At 48.3% G+C, this 18669-nt stretch overlaps 1 protein-coding gene across 2 annotated transcripts in view; it reads left to right on the top strand.

Annotated features, from left to right (window-relative positions):
* Positions 1-18669, top strand: part of LOC140396157 (uncharacterized) — a 193012-nt gene that overhangs the window by 96466 nt on the left and 77877 nt on the right. For both annotated transcript variants that reach the window (XM_072484403.1, XM_072484393.1), the window contains exon 6: positions 7389-7561. In XM_072484403.1, coding sequence (XP_072340504.1) covers positions 7389-7561 — 173 coding nt within the window. The remainder of the gene's footprint in view (positions 1-7388; positions 7562-18669) is intronic.

The following is an 18669-nucleotide window of genomic DNA, read 5'->3' as shown; positions in this document are numbered from 1 at the left end:
CATGCTTCAGGAGACGCACCTGAAGGTGGCGGATCAAGTTAGGTTAAGGAAAGGATGGGTGGGACAAGTGTTCCACTCAGGGCTGGATGCAAAGAACAGAGGGGTGGCCATACTGGTGGGGAAACGGGTGTCATTCGAAGCTAGGAACATTGTAGCTGACAGCGGAGGCAGATATGTGATGGTGAGTGGCAGACTGGAGGGAATGGAGGTCGTGTTGGTTAACGTATATGCCCCGAATTGGGATGATGCGGGATTTATGAAGCGGATGCTGGGACGTATCCCGGACCTGGAGGTAGGAAACCTGATAATGGGGGGAGACTTCAACACCGTGTTGGACCCAGGGTTAGATAGATCTAGATCTAGGACCAGAAGAAGGCCGGCAGCAGCCAAGGTGCTTAGGGGGTTTATGGACCAAATGGGGGGAGTGGATCCGTGGCGATTTGTTAGGCCGAAGGCGAAAGATTTCTCCTCCTTCTCCCATGTTCACAAGGTGTATTCCCGGATAGATTTCTTTGTTTTGGGAAGGTCACTGATCTCGAGGGTGGAAGGAACTGAGTACTCAGTCATAGCTGTTTCAGATCATGCCCCACACTGGGTGGACCTGGAACTAGGAGAGGAGAGGGAGCAGCATTCACTCTGGCGACTGGATGTGGGATTACTGGCGGATGAGGGAGTCTGCGGAAGGGTGCGGGGATGTATCGAAAGATACCTGGAGGCTAATGACGACGGGGAGGTCCGAGTGGGAGTAGTATGGGAAGCACTAAAGGCGGTGGTCAGAGGAGAGCTGATCTCCATCAGGGCCCACAAGGGAAAAATAGAGGCCAAGGAAAGGGAAAGACTACTGGGGGAGATTTTGAGGGTAGATAAAGAATACGAGGAGGCCCCGGAGGAAGGACTATACAGGGAGAGGCGACGACTCCAGACGGAGTTCGACCTGTTGACCACAAGGAGGGTGGAGGCACAGTGGAGGAAGGCACAGGGGATGAGATATGAATATGGGGAAAAGACGAGTCGCCTGTTGGCCCATCAGCTGCGAAAGAGGACAGCGGCGAGGGAGATAGGGGGAATTAGGGATGAAAAGGGAGCTTCGGTGCGGAGAGTAGGGAAGATAAACGAGGTGTTTAAGACCTTTTACGAGAGACTTTATAGGTCCCAACCCCCGGAGGGAAAAGAGGAGATGCGGCAGTTTTTGGACCAATTAAGGTTCCCGAGGGTGGAGGAGCAGGAGGTGGAAGGCCTGGGGGCGCCGATTGGGGTGGATGAGGTTACCAAGGGGCTGGGGAACATGCAGGCAGGGAAGGTCCCGGGACCAGATGGGTTCCCGGTGGAACTTTATAGAAAATATGTGGACTTGTTGGCCCCGCTGCTGGTAAGGACCTTTAACGAGGCCAGAGAAGGGGGGACCCTGCCCCCGACAATGTCGGAGGCAACGATATCGCTAATCTTGAAGCGGGATAAAGATCCGCTGCAGTGCGGGTCCTATAGGCCTATCTCACTGCTAAATGTGGACGCCAAGTTGCTAGCAAAGGTGCTGGCAACGAGGATAGAGGATTGTGTCCCGGGGGTGGTGCACGAAGACCAGACAGGGTTCGAAAAGGGGAGACAACTAAATGTCAACTTGCGACGGCTATTAGGGGTGATAATGATGCCCCCAGTAGAGGGGGAGGCAGAGATAGTGGCGGCAATGGATGCAGAGAAGGCATTTGATAGGGTGGAGTAGGAGTATCTATGGGAGGTGCTGAGGAGGTTCGGGTTCGGGGACGGGTTTGTCAGCTGGGTTAAACTCCTCTATGGGGCCCCAACGGCAAGTGTGGCCACAGGTCGGCAAAGGTCGGAGTATTTTCGACTATACAGGGGAACAAGACAGGGATGCCCGTTGTCCCCATTACTGTTCGCGTTGGCAATTGCACCACTGGCCATAGCGCTGAGAGACTCCAGAAAATGGAGAGGGGTGATTAGAAGGGGAGAGGAACACCGAGTGTCACTCTACGCGGATGACCTACTGCTGTATGTGACGGACCCAGTAGGGGGGATGACAGAGGTCATGCAGATATTGAGGGAGTTTGGAGATTTCTCGGGATATAGGCTTAACATGGGAAAGAGTGAGCTTTTTGTGATACACCCTGGGGACCAGAGTAGAGGGATAGATGGCCTACCGCTAAGGAGAGTGGAAAGAAACTTCCGATACCTGGGGATTCAGATAGCCAGGAGCTGGGGAACCTTACACAGACTTAATCTGACACGACTGGTGGAACAAATGGAAGAGGATTTCAAAAGGTGGGACATGCAGCCGCTGTCACTGGCGGGCAGAGTGCAGGCAATTAAGATGATGGTCCTCCCGAGGTTCCTATTTGTGTTCCAATGTCTCCCTATACTGATCACTAAGGCCTTTTTAAAAAAAAATAGATAGGTGCATCACGAGCTTCGTGTGGGCAGGGAAGGTCCCGAGGGTAAGGAGGGGGTTCCTACAACGTAGTAGAGACAGAGGGGGACTGGCGTTGCCGAATTTGGGCGACTACTACTGGGCCGCCAATGTGGCGATGATTCGTAAATGGATGGTAGAGGGAGAGGGAGCGGCGTGGAAAAGATTGGAGATGAAGTCCTGCAAAGGGACGAGTTTAAAAGCGCTGGTGACGGCGCCACTACCGCTCTCACCAAACAAATTTACCACGAACCCAGTGGTGGCGGCAACATTAAGTATCTGGGGGCAATGGAGGCGACAGAGGGGTGTGCTGGGAGCCTCGGTGTGGTCCCCGATCAGGAACAACCATAGGTTTGCCCCAGGGAGGCTGGATGGAGGATTCCAGAGCTGGCACCGGGTAGGAATCCGGAGAGTGGGAGATTTATTTATAGACGGGACGTTTGCGAGCTTGGGAGCGCTTGAGGAAAAGTATAAGCTGCCCCGGGGAAATTTCTTTAGATATATGCAGGTGAGAGCGTTCACGAAACAACTGGTGAGGGAATTTCCGCTGCTCCCGACACAAGGGATCCAGGACAGGGTGCTTTCGGGGGGGTGGGTCGGGGAGGGCAAAGTGTCAGAGATATACCGGGAGATGAGAGAAGAGGGGGAGGAGTTGGTGGGCGAACTGAAGGGAAAATGGGAAGAAGAGCTCGTGGAGGAGATTGCGGAGGGTTTGTGGGCTGATGCCCTAAGCAGGGTAAATTCCTCTTCCTCGTGTGCCAGGCTTAGCCTGATCCAATTTAAGGTGCTGCATGGAGCACACATAACGGGAGCGAGGTTGAGCAGGTTCTTCGGAGTGGAGGACAAGTGTGGGAGGTGCGGGGGAAGCCCGGCGAACCACACACATATGTTTTGGTCGTGTCCGGCACTGGAGGGGTATTGGAGGGGAGTGACGGGAGTGATCTCGAAGGTGGTGAAGGTCCGGGTCAAAGCAGGCTGGGGGTTAGCTTTATTTGGAGTTGCGGATGAGCCGGGAGTGCAGGAGGCGAAAGAGGCCGATGTCGTGGCCTTTGCGTCCCTAGTAGCCCGGCGTAGGATTTTACTCATGTGGAAGGAAGCGAAACCCCCCGGACTGGAGGCCTGGATAAACGATACGGCGGGGTTCATAAAACTGGAGCAGATGAAGTTTGCGCTGAGAGGATCGGCTCAAGGGTTCACCAGGCTGTGGCAACCGTTCCTCGACTACCTAGCGGAACGTTAGAGGGAAGATAGATGACCAGCAGCAGCAACCCAGGGGGAGGGGGGGGAGGGAGGGGGGGGGGGGGTAAATTGTTTGGGTTTTTGGAGGGGGAGAGGGGGCGGGGGGGAGTATTACTTTGTGTTATTTGGTTAGTTTACCATGTTAGTTACACAATGTTATATTGTAGTTATCATGTTACTTTTATTTTTATTTCTTTGATTTGTAAGGGAAAAAGTTGTGTTTGAAAACCTTAATAAAATATATTTTTTTTAAAAAAGACTATCTGGCTGTGAATGCCAAAGGTTTCGTAATTGGACGTGGCCATTTTAACAGAATCTTTGTGTCCAAAATGTTACAAGTATTGTCAGGAAGTTCAGAATATATTGCTGCATGATACTTGCCACTTTAACTTGGCAGAAATGGCACCAGCCCTCTAATCTAGTTGAAAAGTTGTTCTGAGAGGCTGAGGGTATTAAGTCATAATTTATAAATCACATTTATTTAAAGTGGAAATTGAACTGTAGCTCTTATTTTTAATCATAGTCGATATAAAAGATTTAGTGCTTGAATAAGTCTGGATTTTGTATAATATATTTCACAGATCAAAAGGTTTTGTGTACTGGAATAGTTTATCTCAGATAATCTTTGTGACACCACATTTATATATGGGCCAGTACTACTTCCAGCTCCCCGCAGCTCAACTGAAACTGCTTAGAATGCGCATCTAGTAAGATCAATAAGGTCAATTTCACAAGGTTTCACTGGGAGGAAATCAAACTCTCATGCCCAACTCATTTAAGTCTCTATTTCTAATGTACAATGTTGCTGGTCTGATTGAATATGTGCAATGAGAAGGGTGGGTCTCGGTGGTATATAGTGGTATATTTAGATAAATGAGATCCCACCCTGATCTTCGCAATTTCAGGTAAGACTCCACCTCCAGGATCTTTGCCGCAAAAATAAAATGGACACTTCACTATTCAACGGAGCTGGCCTGCTCTGGAGTGTCTTTTAAAGCAAGGCAGGGAACTTAAAACACTCCGTTCACTTATTTCTCTGTATATCTCTGCACTTTTCCTGGTGCTGTGTGTTGCCCTCCACATTTTTCTGAAAATGTCCAATTACTGAATAAGTTGCCCGAAAGGGCAGTTAAAACGGGATGTTAGGCTATTCGTCAAAACGTGAGCGAGGGTCCTCATTCAGGACGCCTCTCCAAAATTGGACCGCACTGGGTGGAACAAAGCCAAACCTGAGCAATCTGGTACATGCCCTCTAGTCAATAATAATTTAACATACAGCATTGATATGGTCGAAGTGCTGTGAAAGCTCCTATATTCACTATTGACAGAATAGCAGCAGGAGAGGTAAAAATCCATCTGCAATGTAAGAAAATAGATTTTATGATGGATATAACAGCACCAGAACATCTTAATTAAATTACTCAGCATTTTAAAGGGGATCAATGTACCTGTTATGTTTCTGTGCACTCAAATTAAATCTGAATTTAGCAGAAGGCCGGGTGGCACAAGGGTGCTTTTGAGACCCAAAGTGATGGGATGAATGTCGCTATCTGACAACTGCATGGGAGGCAAAACACTGAGGCCAAATGACTTACTGGTGAAGCTGAGCGGAAGCACTGAAGGAAATAAATCCTGAACTCTGGATCCAGCTACCTCCTGGGAGATCCTGCCCCATGTGCCCATAGATCTGCGGCTAAGGAATCGGTCTGCTCAGTCACATGAGGACACATTGCAGAAACCCCTGGCCCTGAGGAGATATCATCCTCGAGTTGAAGGATAGCCGATGACGGGCTTGTGTTCTGGCAAATTCTACCAGGTTCCTACGCAGGAAAAGAACTGTTCATAGTTCACCCAAATGTTGGATGAGCTGTTAACCCGAGGCTCTAATTGCCTGTTCAGGTGCTTGTTAAAGATTACTTGGCATTCGTGAATGCTGCCAGGATCCTAATTTGATGTTACTTTTCGGAGATTTAGCTCACTGCATATACCCAAACCTACCTCCCATGCCAAGGAAAACTATCCTCCACCCCCAGCCCTTTGTAAAAATGATGCTATGTTTTTAATTCAAATCGGATCTCATTGTTTAACTAAAACATATAGGCCAGTACTTTTCTGTATGAAATTTCACTTCTGACTTTAAAAAAAATTGGTCGTATGGAGAAACAAAACAAAGAAAATATATATTTTTCTCATAGTTACATATAATTCTGGACGATTGCCACTGTTTGGAATTAAAAGAGAGGATTATGTTGGATTTTGTTTCCTTCAGGAATTAGAACTGGCTGCAGCTTAGCCTCGACTACATTGGTATTAAATTAAATGCATTTCTGTCTTCGAGTTCATCCTTTAGCTGTTGTGACTTTGGAGTGACTTCCAAATCAATCAAATTAAATTCCAGTCCACTGATTAATGACCATTTCAAATTTGTTTTGAAAACTATTAGAGTGGGAAAGTCGGGCCTTTGCCAAAACAATTGTGAAAATCTCCCCCCAAAATGGATTGTATTGCTTGTTATTGTTTGCGGCACTATCTATTATATAATTTTATCAGTAATATTGTTTCAAGGCAGCAGTGATAGTGTGGAAGGAGGAAATTGCCTCTAGGTTGTCCTACCTTTCAGAGTTTTTATTTGTACACTCTGGGGCAGTAGGCATCGCTGCTGGTGTCTTTGTTCCTTCACACAGCCCTCTGATCCAGATTACCTGAAGGCCAGTGTTAATGTCTAGAATCAGGCCCTCAAGGCCCAGAGAGGTTCACAGTGACCCACCATGATCAGCAACTGTTGACCTCCAGCGGAACCATCTTGCAGGAACACAAATAAATAAATGAGCACAGAGGCCTGGCATTAACAGATTCCACAGGGATGATTTCATTTCAATCTCATTTGAAGGAAATTAATTATATTCACAGCATGAAATAAAGATTTTGTTTGGCTGCATTGATAGTTTTCATGCTCCTAGTTATGCAAGAGAAAGACCAATAGGTTTGGGAATGCATTCTGAGGGTGGGTCAAATAATGGGACTGTTGGTGTGCTGGAGGAGGGTTCTCTTAAGAGAATCTCAATCATTTGTTGCCTTACAGATAAAACATCTCTAGTATTCATTAACCTTGGTTTCCTTCGTCTCCTTCCTCCTGCAGCGGTGTTCTCTAAATGTTGTAAGCATGCAGCAAACCTCTAAAATTCCAGAGGTCCTACTGAATTGATCTAGGCACCCTTACTTAGGAGCTTCTGGTTGAGAGCTCTGGAATGAGTATTAGCCTTTATTCTAATGCCCCTTAACATCTGTACCCTTCTTCCTGTCAAGGTGTAGAGGTGATTCCACCAGTCTCGAAGGAAGCAGACGATGGCTGTTAGTCAGGGTTGAAGAAGGGAATTGAAGAATAGTGCAATGCTTCATATCTAAAAAAGAATTGGGACTTCATCTGACTTTTCTTAGACTTGAATTTTCAGAGTAATTTGCTTTTGTTATGGAGTGAAGGAAGTGGGAACCGTCAAGGCTCTAAGCTCTGAAATTCCCTCCCTATAGCTTTCTTACTCCCAATATCTTTATGATGCTTACCTACCTCTCTTACCCATCCAAATGCCTCCTTCAGCTCATTTCATCAACCAATTAAACTATGGCGAGGGGCATTACGACATTTTCTTACATTATAAGGTGTTATGTAGATGAAAGTTGTTGCTGGTATCTGATTTACACATGAATGGTTTGTATGTATTTATTACAGTTAAGATCAGAAAAGCAATGCTTTGTAGAAGGTGACAAATACCGGAATGATCCAGTCAAAGAATCTCAGCGTACTTGTGATCTACCCCCACAAGCATTGGACAAATACCACAACATGGGATTAGTAGAAGCCAAGAGTGCCTTCATTCAGAGGACAACATTCTGTGTTCCAAGGTAACAATTTTGGGGCAAAGATATTCTGAATTAATTCAGGGGCAGCACGGTAGCACCAGTGGGTAGCACTGTGGCTTCACAGCGCCAGGATCCCAGGTTTGATTCCCTGCTGGGTCACTGTCTGTGCGGAGTCTGCGCATTCTCCTAGTGTCTATGTGGGTTTCCTCCGGGTGCTCCGGTTTCCTCCCGCAGTCCAAAGACGTGCAGATTAGGTGGATTGGCCATGCTAAATTCCCCGCAAGTGTCCAAAAAGGTTAGGAAGGGTTATTGGGTTCGGGGAATAAGGTGGAAGTGAGGGCTTAAGTTGGTAAGTGCAGACTCGATGGGCTGAATGGCCTCCTTCTGCACTGTGTGTTCTATCTTCTATGTCTATTCCAACAAAAACATTTTAGGGTGCAGTTATATTTAACTGAGAAATTATTTGGGGTTAAGGCTAAAGTAGCATTCTAATGCAAGGGTTCGAGTCTTCAAAGGCCTCCAAATTATCTTCAAAGGTTTTTAACATGAGGAGAAAAGATACTTCTGCTGACTTCACTTTGCAAACACACAGAAGCACGAGCAGCTCTATTGCTGACCTCCAGATGATGTGCAGAAAGGTACTGGTGGGTGGAATTTAATAGTAAAATCTGATCCGACAGGGACCGGGGAGGGGAGTTAGTCAGGGCGGGGTTAGAATCGCCCAGGAGAGCAATTTCAGAAGCCCGATGCTGAGGACTCTGGGCTTTTATGTCAGTGGTGGGAATCTTGTTTTATTGTCAGAAATGCGGTCTTTATGGTGCATTATACTCGGGTCCTTGTTTGCCAGTTACAGGTGTTTGGGAAAGATTCCATGCCTATTCGAGGGACAATGAGTTCTCCAGGTACCATCATCTCTATTTATTCAGTGATGCCACATAGGAGCAGTGAGAAGGCAATTGAGTTTGTTAAAGCGGCACTTATGTCTTATTTGCAAGTCGCTGAATGGAATTTAATGTTACCTTGAAATATGCTGTGCATTGGATCATGGGCTGTCAGACGCACAACCATTCAAAGATGACAGTATCCAGGCAAGGCCCCAGGCTCCAAGGGTAGATCAGCCATTTTGGAGCTGCCTTTCACTGGAGTGGAAACTGCTGCTGAAAGGGGAGCCCCAAGGAACTGAGCGGCAGTACAAGGGAGCTGAGGGGCAATACCTCATGTGTGCCGGGAAGGCCTGGGACCTACTGGAAGAGCAAGGGCAATGACCAGTAAAGGGGGGTTGAAACAGACAGGGGATTCATCCACCTAGTATTCTTGGATTTCCTGCAAAGAAGTGCAGCCCAAAGAGAAGGAGGACCAGGCGCCAGAGGCCCCAATGCCACAACAACAGCAAGAGTTGTAGCCTGACTGAACAAGACTGCAGGAGGACGTTAAGGGAAATGACAGCAGGAGCAAATTCAAAGACGGGTTCACAGGAGCATTCATAATATCAATTTACTTTGAGTCTCCTCGGTACTAAGCTGTTTCTGCTTTCTGTGTGTCAGGGATGGATCTTTGGGGTCAAGAGTACCCAGTCAGGAGACGGATATCGATACCACTGCAGAATTGTCCCACTGGGCTGAGGAACGTTACCATACCTGGTTGACCAGGCCATGATCGAACAGACAACCGGCTTTGCAGCCAAACACCCCCTCTCAGGATGTGAGGGGAGGAGACAGATCAAGTAGGACATTAGGATGAGGTGGCAGTACCGGAGACAGCCATAGAAAGATGCACAAGGGAGGCTTGTGATACAATTATTCATAGTCACATCCAGCAGGTGCTTGACATGCCTCCTGTAGAAGACCTCCAATCCAAGTTACGCAACATCTCTTTCCACTTAGCATTTCCCAGTGTCCATTGTCCACTCTCTCCATTCATATTCTCCCAAATTCCACTTTGTCACCCTTACAGGCTGCTGATTGTGATGCCCTGTGACCTGAAATGATGTTTGTGGTTATCCTATGGCAGGTTTATGAGGGTGATTGAAGCACACAGAAATAAACGCACCAATACTATTTACTAAGACACAGACACCAATCAGTAATACATATAGAATATAACCACACATGCCATCCTAGAATCTAGATGCAATTTCTAATGTACTGCCGAATGCTCCAATGAGTTTCGGCTCTGGAATCTGCAGCTGAAGTGGGAGCAGACTGCTGATTGTGATGCCCTGTGACCTGAAATGATGTTGGTGGTTGTTCTATGGCTGCTTGAGGCCTGGGGTGTCCCAGCATGCCAAGAGGCTCCTGTACAGGTGAAGGTGCCTCCCCAGTACAACATAGAACATAGAACATTACAGTGCAGTACAGGCCCTTCGGCCCTCGATGTTGCGTCGACCTGTGAAACCACTCTAAAGCCCATCTACACTATTCCCTTATCGTCCATATGTCTATCCAATGACCATTTGAATACCCTTAGTGTTGGCGAGTCAACTACTGCTAAATCTCCCTGAATCCCATGCTTCCGTATTTTCTGCAGTATCCTACCGTGGGGAACCCTATCAAACACTTTACTGAAATCCATATACACCACATCAACTGCTTTACCCTCATCCACCTGTTTGGTCACCTTCTCAAAGAACTCAATAAGGTTTGTGAGGCATGACCTACCCTTCATGAAACCGTGTTGGCTATGTCTAATCAAATTATTCCTTTCCAGATGATTATACACCCTATCTCTTATGAACCTTTCCAAGATTTTGCCCACAACAGAAGTAAGGCTCACTGGTCTGTAGTTACCGGGATTGTCTCTACTCCCCTTCTTGAACAAGGGGACAACATTTGCTATCCTCCAGTCTTCTGGCACTATTCCTGTTGACAAAGATGACTTAAAGATCAAAGCCAAAGGCTCAGCAATCTCCTCCCTAGCTTCCCAGAGAATCCTAGGATAAATCCCATCCGGCCCAGGGGACTTATCTATTTTCACCCTTTCCAGAATTGTTAACACCTCCTCCTTATGAACCTCAAGCCCTTCTAGTCTACTAGCCTGAATCTCAGTATTCTCCGCAACAACACTGTCTTTTTCCTGTGTGAATACTGACGAAAAATATTCATTTAGCACCTCTCCTATCTCCTCGGACTCCAAGCACAACTTCCCACTACTGTCCTTGACTGGCCCTACCATTACCCTAGTCATTCTTTTACTCCTGACATATCTATAGAAAGCTTTAGGGTTATCCTTGATCCTACCTGCCAAAGACTTCTCATGTCCCCTCCTGGCTCTTCTTAGCTCTCTCTTTAGGTCCTGTCCACTGCTTCTGCTGGAATCACTGGCAGAGGGACTGAGGACTACCTCCCCTTTGGAGTGAGCTGGGAAGAGCCCCCAGATGTAACAATCTGCAGATCCTACTCTCTCTCCGTGTGCAATGGCACCTCAATGGCTTCTGGAGATGGAAGGGCAGATGGAGGGAAAGCTAGGTGTCCTATACCCCCTAATGCCTAACCTCTGCTGCATAGAACTCATGGCCAAATTGATGCTATGTAGGGCTGGATGTCATGGAGTGGCCTCCTAGATCTGGCCTCCCATGAGTATTACCAACCACTTATGAAGAAAGCCATTAACTTGTGTCATTTCTAAATTCAGAAATGATTAAGGTCTCATATTTCAGTCTGCATTGCCAAGTGTAAGTTCTACTTTATACTCTGCATTTGGCCTGTACGGTAATGTTAATTTCATTCTAGCCCAATGTTTGGGGTTCTCTGGTGTCCAACAACCGCGATGGCATCAAGAAGGCTAAGGAACCAAACACATTGAAGTATTCTCACAGACAGCAAACCAGGAAGTAACAAGCAGATTCTATCTGTCACTGTTCATAAGTTTATAGAAAGTGGAATAAAAATTAGGTCATACATATGGAAATTAAGGTGGAAGCTGAAATAAAGTAACATTTTGGGAAAATCGTTTTAGAAATTATTGAATTTTTAGCGCTGACTGCAGAAATTTGATGTTTTACAAATATAAAATTTTCCATGGCAAAACTCATGCCCTAGTTGGACACATGCCTGTCCGCAGCTCCAGCAAATCTTCCCCTATCAGTCACTGGCACAAGAAGCATGTCATCAGCCTTGGGCCAGTACTCCCACAGACCTCTGATGTTAAATTAGTCCTTTCATACTGAGTGAGACTTGTGCTTGAACCTAAGAATAAGGCGACAAATGTCTTCTGAAATTTGCAATCGTGCTGTGTGTTTTTACAGATTTATTTCCCAATGAGCTGTATGGGTGTTTTTATAGAGACCAAAAGTACTGGCAGGCCTCCTCCAAGTTGATTTAAGACACATTGTTAGTCAGATTAGAAGGAGTTTTAAGCCGAGAGATTACTGTTGGTGATATTAGCGGATGAATGTTTAAAGTACACCACATAAGCTATAGACCCCGGTTTAATTTAAATAGGTTAATGCAGCTGATAAAAGCTGTGTCTTCATACACTGTGACCACACACAGTCCTGAAATCTATTGTTCAGAAACACCAAGTTTTCGGCAAATATTTTGAGCAGACCCAAGAATTCTCTTGATGTCAATGGCATCATTTTAGTACAGTACTTTGGGAGTAGGATCATGGAAGATAAAGTATTTGGATAAGTAAAGCTCTTTTTATTACAGTTTTATAATATTTAATGTTTCAGGTAATTATTTATGTCAGTGTTTTTTGGTTCTTGTGGTTAGGATTTCTAACTTCCTATTATGCAGAAAATTCCAAAATTCAGAAATGATTAAGGTCTCATATTTCAGTCTGCATTGCCAAGTGTAAATTCTAGTTTATACTCTGCATTTGGCCTGTACGGTAATGTTAATTTCATTCTAGCCCAATGTTTGGGGTTCTCTGGTGTCCAACAACCGCGATGGCATCAAGAAGGCTAAGGAACCAAACACATTGAAGTATTCTCACAGACAGCAAACCAGGAAATAACAAGCAGATTCTATCTGTCACTGTTCATAAGTTTATAGAAAGTGGAATAAAAATTAGGTCATACATATGGAAATTAAGGTGGAAGCTGAAATAAAGTAACATTCTGGGAAAATCGTTTTAGAAATTATTGAATTTTTAGCGCGGACTGCAGAAATTTGATGTTTTACAAATATAAAATTTTCCATGGCCAGAGAGTTTTTCTGTAATTACTTTCATAAAACCTGAGCCATTATATTTTATTCCGTTAAAAAGATTCCATTGCGAAGGATGATAGCAATGACAAGTGGCTATTGAGGCAGTTGGAACAGCTCATCACGGTAATTCCTGGGTCAGGTCTTCATCAAGGCCAAGTCAATTTTCTCCTTTCATTGGGCGTCACTCCTGTGTTGCCGACCTGTGGCTGCAGTTTGCTAGACTGTGGTCCCCAGCACTGCCACCAAGTTGTGACGTTGTTCCTGAGCTTTTACTGAGTTTTTACTAATACTGTTCCAGGAGGTCGTGTGATGCAGTGGGTAGTCCCTACTTCTGGGGCAGAAGCTCCTGGTTTGAGTCCAATGCCTGGACTTGTTGGCCATGGAAGAAGCATTCATAATGTTCAACGGGCAGCTAATCAACTTGGGAATCCTTCTACCACTTCCCCAATGTTCCCCAAAATTGTCCAACAATTTGAAAAATGTGTGTGTGAAGATAAGCTTAAACTACTACCATGCATTCCAGTCTCATCGTAATTGATGACGCTTTGCTTCCCTTTGCCATATTTTAGATAGCCAGTACGGTTTAACTTCGAACCTCTTTATCAAGAACTATTTACAACGACCACATGACAAGCACATGGTATTCAAGACACAGACTATTCTGTGTCGAGCTCTCTTGGAACATCCTGGTCGTCTGACTGCAGATGTCACAGTTACATCATTAATATCACATGGACTCGTTAACATATGCATTAACAGACCTATTGCTCTACAATTGTCACAGATTATTACGAGCATTTACAAGGAAACTGGATAAGTATTTAAAAATAAATAGCAATAAATATTAATGGGGAAGGACATGGATTACAAAAGTAAGTTACTGAGAGTGCTGCAAATCCAAGATGAAAACAGGAAGTGCTGGAAATGCTCAGCAGGTCACTGAGCATTCTGCAGAGTGAGAAACAGAGTTAACGTTTTTGCCAGAACTGGTTTAGAAAGTTATATTTGATCTAACACTGCTACAGGTAGGATGGATGATCTTCTACAGACACTTTCACATTCCAAAGTCCAAAGATGTGCAGGTTAGGTGTGGTTACAGGGATAGGGTGGGGCAGTGGGTCTAGGTACGGTGCTTTTTCAGAGGATTGGTGCAGACTCGATGGGCCGAATGGCCTCGTTCTGCATGGTAGCAATTCTATGGTTCTAACTGCAGTGTTTTTTTATAGAATTATAGAATTTACAGTGCAGAAGGAGGCCATACGGCCCATCGAGTCTGCACCGGCTCTTGGAAAGAACGCCCTACCCAAGGTCAACACCTCCACCCTACCCCCATAACCCAGTAACCCCACCCAACACTAAGGACAATTTTGGACACTAAGGGCAATTTATCATGGCCAATCCACCTAACCTGCACATCTTTGGACTGTGGGAGGAAACCGGAGCATCCGGAGGAAACCCACGCACACACGGGGAGGAGGTGCAGACTCCGCACAGACAGTGACCCAAGCCGGAATCGAACCTGGGACCCTGGAGCTGTCAAGCAATTGTGCTATCCACAATGCTACCGTGCTGCCCCCGTGTTGGTGCAAATCAGTTTGGCTTCACACCAATTTGCAGTATAAATACAGAATGAAGCCTGTGCCAGAATATATCTTCATAGTCCATCTGGACTTGGCATCTCATTTATGCTGTACTTATAGTATTGGTACAGCAAATGGTATCAAAATGTAAATGAGATTTAGGATGAGATTCTCTGGCCTTCCTGTGGCGTGTCTCTCGGCAGCGGGAGGCGACCTTGGAGAGGTGTCCAGAGGAGGTTTACAAGAATGATCCCCGGAATGAAGATGTTTTAGACGAAGGCACTCATAAGAGGCCATGGCCATAGGGTACAATGTTGTATCCTCAATAACGGCGCTTAGAGAGTAAAACGGTAAAGAAGGCTTTAATAAGCTAAGAACTAGCCTGGTGCCGAGACGGGTGCTTACTGAGTGCTGCCCACAAAGCGGCCCCTTATATACAGCTCCCAGGTGGGTGGAGCCAGAGGCGGAGTCCCCCAGGGTTCCAAGCCCAGTCTTAAAGGGGATATCACCTTACATGATGCTAAGGGCACAGTAATACAGTAACCGTTCATCACATTCACCCCCTGTTTTTAAAAAAAAGTCCGGCGGGGTTGAAGTGCCATCATAAGTCCATTCGTTTCGGCGGCCTGATCGTCCTCATCGACCTCCTCAGCTCAGGCGGTGGTGCGGCTGACATGGACGTCTTAGTTGAGGGTATGTCTGGGAACACGGTGGTCGGAGCCTTGGTCCGGGTCGGGGTAGGGGATCGGGGCGCAGGGGAAATAGCTGGGGTTGGGGGTAGTGGTGCCGGCGCTGGCGGGGTGTATTGGGGGGGGGGGGCGCTAGGGGGCGTGCGCGGTCGGTGTCCACCGACGGGGTGTGGGCCCGGGGGGTGGGGTTGTTGTGGGTGCTGGGTCCCGCAGGGGAGCTGTGAGAGAAGGGGCGTCTGTAGTTGTGGAACCAGCGGGTGCCAGATCTCAGAGGGAAACCGTATCTTGCCTGCCGTCGGGGTACTCGACGTAGGCGTAACTGAGGTTTGCGTGTAGTAATCGGACCCTCTCGACCAGGGGTCCGTTTTATGGCTCCTTGCGTGCCCCCGGAGAAGAACAGGTCCCGGAGCCGTCAGCCAAGGTGGAAGCAAGACCCCGGAGGTGGATTTCCTGGGGAAGACAAACAATCGGTTATGAGGGGTCTCATTCGTGGCCGTGCAGAGGAGCGACCTAATGGAGTGTAGGGCATCGGGTAGGACTTCCTTCCAGCGGGTGGTTGGGAGACTTCTCGACCGCAGGGCCAGAAGGACAGCCTTCCAAACTGTCGCGTTCTCCCTCTCCACCTGCCCGTTTCCCCACGGGTTATAACTGGTCATTCTGCTCGAGGTGATGCCTTTGCTGAGCAGATACTGATGCAGTTCATCGATTATGAACGATGTACCCCAGTCGCTGTGGATATAAGCGGGGAAACCAAACAGGGTGAAGATGCTGAGCAGTGCCTTTATCATGGTGGCTGAGGTCATGTCGGGGCAGGGGATGGCGAATAGGAAGCGGGAGAACTCGTCGATAACGGTGAGGAAATAGGCATGGCGGTTGGTGGACGGGAGGGGGCCCTTGAAGTCCACGCTCAGTCGCTCAAAGGGCCCGAGGTCTTCACGAGCCGAGCCTTGTCTGGCCGGTAGAAGTGCGGTCTGCACTCCGCGCAGATCTGGCAAGCTCTGGTCATGGCCTTGACCTCCTCGGTTGAGTAAGGTAGGTTGCGGGTCTTGATAAAGTGGACGAGCCGGGTAACCCCCGGGTGACAGAGGTCATTGTGGATGGCTTGCAGGCGGTCCTCCTGCGCGTTGGCGCACGTGGCCGGGACAGGGCATCTAGGGGCTCGTTGAGCTCCCCTGGACGATACTTGATATCGTACGTGTAGGTGGAGAGTTCGATCCTCCACCTCAAAATTTTATCGTTTTTTATTTTGCTCGGTTGTGCATTATCGAACATAAAGGCTACCGACCATTGGTCGGTAACGAGGGTGAACTTCCTACTGGTTAGGTAGTGCCTCCAGTGCCGTACAGCCTCCACAATGGCTTGTGCCTCCTTCTCGACTGCAGAGTGCCGAATCTCTGAGGCGGTGAGGGTCCGGGAGAAGAAAGCTACTGGTCTGCCTGCCTGGTTGAGGGTAGCAGCCAAGGCTATGTCTGACACATTGCTCCCTACCTGGGAGGGGATAGTTTTGTCCACCGCGTGCATAGCGGCCTTGATGATACAGGGGTAATATCATGGTCTTTGAGTGGGCGGGCTTTGTCCGCATATTTGGGGACCCACTGGGTGTAATAGGAGAAGAGCCTCAAGCACCGTTTGAGGGCCTTGAGGCATGCGGTCGGGGTCGGGACCCACGACATAGCCGAGGATGGCAAGCCGGGTTGTGTGGAAAATGCATTTTTTCTCATTATAGGTCAGGTTGAGGTCTCGGGCGGTCTGGAGGACTTTGAGGTTCGCGTCATGGCCGCAGATGGTGACATTGTCTAAGTACGGGTATGTAGCCCGCAAACCGTACTGGTCCACCATTTGGTCCATCGCCCTTTGGAAGACGGAAACCCCATTTGTTACGCCGAAGGGGACCCTGAGGAAGTGGAAGAGCCGTCCGGCTGCTTCGAAGGCAGTATAGGGGCGATCTTTTGGTCGGATGGGGAGCTGGTGGTAGGCGGATTTGAGATCGACCGTGGAAAAGACTCGGTATTGGGCGATCCGATTTACCATTTCTGCTATGCAAGGGAGGGGGTACGCATCGAGCTGCGTGAAGCGGTTTATGGTCTGGCTATAATTCACGACCATTCGTTTCTTTTCCCCGGACCGGACTACCACCACTTGTGCTCTCCAGGGGCTGTTGCTTGCCTCTGACCCCCTCTCCCAGTAAACGCTGGACCTCTGACTTGATGAAAGTCATATCTTGGGCACTGTACCGCCGGCTCCTGGTGGCGACGGGCTTACAGTCGGGAGTGAGGTTCGCTAATAGAGAGGGGGGTGCGACTTTCAGTGTCGCAAGGCTGCATACCGTGAGGGGGGGGCAAGGGCCTGCTGAACTTCAGTGTCAGGCTTCGGTGGCCGCACTGGAAATCCAGTCCGAGCAGCAGGGGGGGGCGCAGAGGTGAGGGAGGATATACAGTTTGAAACGGGTGTATTCGGCGCCCTGGATCGAGAGATCGGCGATACAGTACCCCTTGATTTGTACCGAGTGGGACCCGGATGCGAGGGCTGTGGTTTGGGACGCGAGATGGATGCGCAAGGAGCAGCGCCTTACCGTCTCAGGAAGAATAAAGCTCTCCGTGCTCCCGGAGTCGAAAAGGCATGGAGTGTCGCGCCAGTTGACCTGGACCTTCATCATCAAGTTCTGCAGATGTTTTGGCCGCGTTTGGTCAAGGGTAATGGCTCCCAGTTGCGGGTAGTCCGAGTCCTCAGCCGCGTCGGATTTGTAAAATGGCCGCTGTCGTCAGTCGCACATGTCGGGTCGAGAAGATGGCCACCGACAAGATGGCCGCCCCCATGATTCGCACGAGGTGGATGACGCATCAGAAGGGGGCGTGTCGGGTCGATGCACAGCTGCATTGCGAGGCCTGTGGGTCTGTGAGCCTGATTTTCTGGCCTGCTGTTCTTTGTGTTTCTGGCCCTTGGGCCTGGCCAGGCAGACCCTTGCAAAATGCCCCTTTTTTTCGCAGTCGCTGCAGATGGCGGAGCGGGCTGGGCCGCATAGGCGTGGATGCTGACCCTGCCCGCAGAAGTAGCATGGTGTGCCCCCAGTCTGGGCCGGTCGCCGCGCAGCGCAAGCCCGTAACGTGGGCGAGTCTGAGGAAGGGTCCGCGGGGTATGTGCCCAAATTATGTCGGGCCACTTCCAGCGGGGAGGCGAGCGTTAGCCTGTCCTTGAGGTCTTTTGCCACGTTTTCGAGTAGCCGCTGCCGGATGTAGGTTGAGCGGATGCTGGACACGGAAGCGTCTCCCATGTGCAGGTTCATATGGGTTTCCCCTGTCACACCCTGATGGTCACAGTCCCTGGCGAGCGCGGTGAGTTTTTCTAAAAATTCGTCTAGTGATTCCCCCGAGCCCTGCTGGCAGGTAGAGAGCAGATGCCGGGCATGTACCTCGTTGATGGGTTTGACAAACCGCTTGCGTAGTAACTCGACCGCCTCTTTGTAGGTAGTCGCCTTTTCGAGCGTGGCGGAGATTCTGTGACTCACCCGGGCGTGGAGTAGGCGCAGCTTACGTGGCCCCAGGATGGGAGTCTCTGAGGAGTCCAGGTAGGCCTCGAAACATCAGAGCCAGTATTTAAAAATGTATTTTGCCTCCGGTGTCCGTGCTTCCAGATTGAGCTTCTCTGGTTTTAGGCCTGCATCCATCCCGATGTAGTTTAGCTTATTAAATTGTTGTACCCTCAATAACAACGCTTGGATAGTAAAACGGTAA

This window comes from Scyliorhinus torazame, chromosome 2, assembly GCF_047496885.1.
Source record: "Scyliorhinus torazame isolate Kashiwa2021f chromosome 2, sScyTor2.1, whole genome shotgun sequence".
Taxonomy (NCBI): Eukaryota; Metazoa; Chordata; class Chondrichthyes; order Carcharhiniformes; family Scyliorhinidae; genus Scyliorhinus; species Scyliorhinus torazame.
Note: the sequence above shows the minus strand (reverse complement) of the source record. Positions and strands in the feature narration are given on the sequence as shown.